Source organism: Physeter macrocephalus, chromosome 20 (assembly GCF_002837175.3).
Source record: "Physeter macrocephalus isolate SW-GA chromosome 20, ASM283717v5, whole genome shotgun sequence".
NCBI lineage: Eukaryota > Metazoa > Chordata > Mammalia > Artiodactyla > Physeteridae > Physeter > Physeter macrocephalus.
The window spans coordinates 33,200,071-33,204,600 of NC_041233.1; the positions used below are offsets into that span (position 1 = coordinate 33,200,071).

Sequence of the window (4,530 nt, forward strand, 5' to 3'; positions counted from 1 at the left end):
CCGGAACGGGAGAGGCCACAACAGTGAGAGGCCCGCGTACAAAAAAAAAAAAAAAAAAGCAACGATTCTTAGCTTTTGGGGTGCTAGTTACAATACATATTACTGTGTCCTATTCCTAGGGGTTAAATCATTAGGACCGAAGTTAGACCTAGGAATCTACATTTTTAAGATACATCCCAGGTGGTTTCAATACCTTGAATATTTTTATATCATATTTTGAAGGGAAGTAATACTTGGCATGCTTGGTTTCCACTGATGTTTTATAACCTTGCAATGTAGTATGACCTTGAAGAGTTAATCACTTCTTGGATGACATTTTTCCTCTGCCCAAAGTTATTCTTAGCTCTCTTTTAAATTTTCCCACTGAATGCTGGTATAAATCTTCAGCCAAAACCACATGTATAAAATCCATCACACACCCCTTAATTCTCTTAAGATATTAAATCCACTCTGTATTGGACACATAACTTAAAAGTCATTCCTCTTGTTATTGTTCCGATTGGGATTTAAACCCATTTTGGTGGTCCATCCCAAACCAGTTCTGTGGGATGGATTTCTTGAACTAACAAGGGACAAGCAGAGTATTCATCATTATCATTTTAAAAGGTCACTTTATTTCACCTTTCCTCCTAAGAGATGATTGGCTCTTTCTTAGAGCCAATGGGTGATTTTTTGTCTCTGTCTCTAACTAGCATTTCAGATCTACTTGGTAAACCTGGTGCACCACCATGCTGGCCGCAAGACTTGTGTGTCTCCGGACACTACCTTCCAGGGTTTTCCACCCAGCTCTCACCAAAGCCTCCCCTGTTGTGAAGAATTCCATCACGAAAAATCAGTGGCTCTTACCACCCAGCAGGGTAAAGATAATCTGAATATTTTTATATTGTCTGTCTCTCTGTATGCTCCTGGGACCACTTTTTGACAGATTTTGAAGCTCCCTATTCTACCATTAGTGATTTACTGAAACAGCCCTGAAAATGTCCCAAATCAGCTCTTTCTCCATATTAGTGTTGTATCATTCAGTTCCATCCTTATCATATATGAAAAAGAACGCCTGTAACTTCTCCTTTACTTACAGCTCTTGGAATTTCTCATTCAGATAATTTAGAGTAATTTGTGAAGGATTGAGAGCTGTATGGTTCAACAGAGAGATCGTGGAGCCTATTGTCAAAAGCTTAAGAATATTACCATTTGGCCAATAACTTATTAATAAGTACTAAACATGTCATTTCAGCTCTTGTTTAGAGAATGGTAAAACAAAATCTGTCAAGTTAGAGAGAAACCCATTTCCTTTTGTAGTAGATTTCAGCTCTAGCATTCACATTAGGAGTATAAATTTTGAAATGTGAGGTAGATAAGGAAATATACAGAAGCTAAAAGAGACAACTTTTTTCTCTTAAATTAACTGTTCCACTGTTGAAAAAGAGCTAAAATAGAGGTAGTAGTCATCCCTCCCTTTGGCTTTGTGTTAAAGGAAGGATTGAGCCCATTTCCCAGATGAAAAAATGCAGCTAATATTTACTGAATGCGTATCTTTTAAAAGTTAGTATTTAAAATATGATAATTCTAGAGATATAAATAAAATTTGTAGTTTATGAAATAAACAGTTCTGAAACCTGAACTAAAGTTAGGTTGTAATGAATTAGTGAATCACTTCAAAGATAGAGCACAGGTAGAGTCTACATTTAATTTTTTAGATTGGCTAACATACTTTCATAGTGAAGTATGTATGACTTACATACATAGAAAGTACCAAGTTACATTATACAGAGTTTTCTAGGGTGATGAGATCCTCTGTTTTATTTTGTTGTTAATATTCTTTTGGTGTGGGTGGTGTGTGTCTTTGTGTCCATGTGTATCAGGAATATGCCACCAAGACAAGAATTGGAATTCGGCGTGGGAAAACTAGCCAAGAACTCAAGGAGGCAGCTTTGGAACCATCATTGGAAAAAATATTTAAAAGTAGGTGGCAGCCTTTAGTAAACTCGTGTTTTTAAAAAAAGGTCCATGAACAGCCTCCTTAAAGTATATGCGAACTTGTACATATGTGCATTTTGTGAGAAGAAGGGCAGTCATCCTCAGGTATCTGATGACCCTGAAAAGGTTGGTACTTCACACTGAGCTCAGTGGTCCCCAGTCATATTTCTTCCAGAAAAAAATTTTACTTTCACCATTTTTTTAAGGATTATTAGTTAATGTGCCATGATCTGAAAGTTATAATCTGTTAATGAAGTTCATTTGAAGTCATGTAGAATCTTACTTCAAACATAATATTTGTATATGTTTCAGGTCAAGAGTAAATCACCAAAACATAGATGTTAATGAGAAGCTAGTTGTTCAAGAGGGGTCATCTTGATTGGCTGCCCCTTTAGGGCCTCTCAGGAAGCAATACCCTAATGAAGTCAGTTTGGTTCACAGTTTGGATTTCAGCTTTCCAAGTTCAGAATCTAGATTGGTAATCTACCCAAAATCAAAGAACACTACTGCTCCTTAACAACCTTGCAAAAGGTCAATACCCATCTTCCCTGACTTAAAATGGACTTACGTCCTGATAAACCCATCATACGTTGAAGATGTCCTGAAGTTCAAAATATATTTAATATACCTAACTTACCAAATATCATAGCTTAGCCTAGCCTACCTTAAACGTGTTCAGAATACTTAACATTAGCCTACAGTTGGGCAAAATTATCTAACATTAAGCCTGGGCAAAATTATCTAACACTAAGCCTATTTTATAATTAAGTGTTGAATCCTTCCTGTGATTTATTGAATCCTGAAAGTGAAAACTAGAATTGTTGGGTGAGTTCAGATGGTTATAAGTGTGTCGGCTGTTTACCCTCATGATCAGCTGGCTGAGTGGGTGCTGCCGCCCAGCATCACAAGGGAGTATCGTACTGCATGTCAGTAGCCCAGGAAAAATCCAAATGCAAAATTCAACAAACTGACTAAAGGGAGCAAGATGCTCTTTGTGAATACCTCCATCCAGTTAAGAGTTGATAAATTATTGCCTTCTCAGTACTCTAAAAAACAAGAGCACCCTCTCCCTTGATCCTGCTGCATAAATACTAATTACATTTTTCTTTGGTTCATTTTTTCTCGACTCCATGTAAAGCATCATCTTTGTTAATAGCACTTTAGACACAATATTAAATATAACATGTGATGTTAACATGTTTTTCTCATCTTTATTTTCTAAGAGTGTCACGAGAACACACATCTCTTATGAATAAAATAACATATACCACAGAAGTACCCCTACATCTACAGATACACTGCCTCCGCAAATTTTGTTAGAGTGAACTTAAAGATTAATTAAGTCTAATCATTTTAGTCAAGACAGCAGTGTTAACTTGCATTTCCTCCTGTGTTCTGCAGTTGATCAGATGGGAAGATGGTTTATTGCTGGAGGGGCTGCTGTTGGTCTTGGAGCTTTGTGCTACTATGGCTTGGGAATGTCTAATGAGATTGGAGCTATTGAAAAAGCCGTGTAAGTAAATTGTTCTCAAACAGTTCGCGCCTTAAAGGTTCCAGTTTTCTTCTCATCCTTATCTTTCACCACTTTGGAATATTTTGTGTCCAGTGGTCCAACTGTGTGGAAATATACATGAATAAAAATAGAATCTCTTATTTCCTTGGCATATATTTATTCAAACAATAAGTAAAAATCTTTTACCAAGGTTATATGTGTTTAAGCAAGAAGCAAATGTGTTGTTTTGTATATGTACCAAGTGCTTATATGTTTTATATTACTTAATTTTTTATGGTAACTCCAACATGCATCATTATTTCCATGATACTGGAATAAGATTTAGAGCAATAAAGTGATAGTTCTCAAGATCTCCCACCCAGTAAATGATTCATCCAAAATTCACATTCATAATTCTGTAAATTAACTGTGTTGTGTTTCTTACAGAATTTGGCCTCAGTATGTGAAGGATAGAATTCATACCACCTATATGTACTTAGCAGGAAGTATCGGCATAACAGCTTTGTCTGCCCTGGCAGTGAGCAGAACTCCTGCCCTCATGAACTTCATGATGCGAGGCTCTTGGGTGGTAAGTTAGCTTGTTTTTGTTTTCCTTTCCCACTAAATAGCAAAAGATTAAATGAAAACTGTCAGAGGAGGGGATTAAATGGATAGACTACCTTACTATATTAAACAAATCTTTGTTCAAGTAATATATGAATTATTAGTGCAGCTGAAACAAAGTAGGAAATACCTTCTTAGGCAAGTCAGCTATTATTCCTTGTTGAATATGTATTTTAGTAGCAGCAAAGATGTTGGAACCCAAACTTACAGGAACATTCTGCTTATCTAGCAGCAGATATCAAACAGCTCTATTTTGTAGTAATTTACTAAAAAATAAGGCAGATGAAAATCCATCTTATGTGGCACATATATACAATGGAATATTAGCCATAAAAAGAAATGAAATTGAGTTATCTGTAGTGAGGTGGATGGACCTAGAGTCTGTCATACAGAGTGAAGTAAGTCAGAAAGAGAAAAACAAATACCGTATGCTAACA

The 4,530-nt window shown here is 36.2% G+C and overlaps 1 protein-coding gene across 2 annotated transcripts in view; it reads left to right on the top strand.

The window, feature by feature from the left end:
* The window catches only part of GHITM (growth hormone inducible transmembrane protein), a 15,686-nt gene that overhangs the window by 1,064 nt on the left and 10,092 nt on the right, over positions 1–4,530 (top strand). For both annotated transcript variants that reach the window (XM_007104034.4, XM_028481313.2), the window contains exons 2-5: positions 693–857; positions 1,863–1,962; positions 3,379–3,490; positions 3,917–4,058. In XM_007104034.4, the coding sequence (XP_007104096.2) occupies positions 729–857; positions 1,863–1,962; positions 3,379–3,490; positions 3,917–4,058 (483 nt within the window). In that variant the 5' untranslated portion in view covers positions 693–728. The remainder of the gene's footprint in view (positions 1–692; positions 858–1,862; positions 1,963–3,378; positions 3,491–3,916; positions 4,059–4,530) is intronic.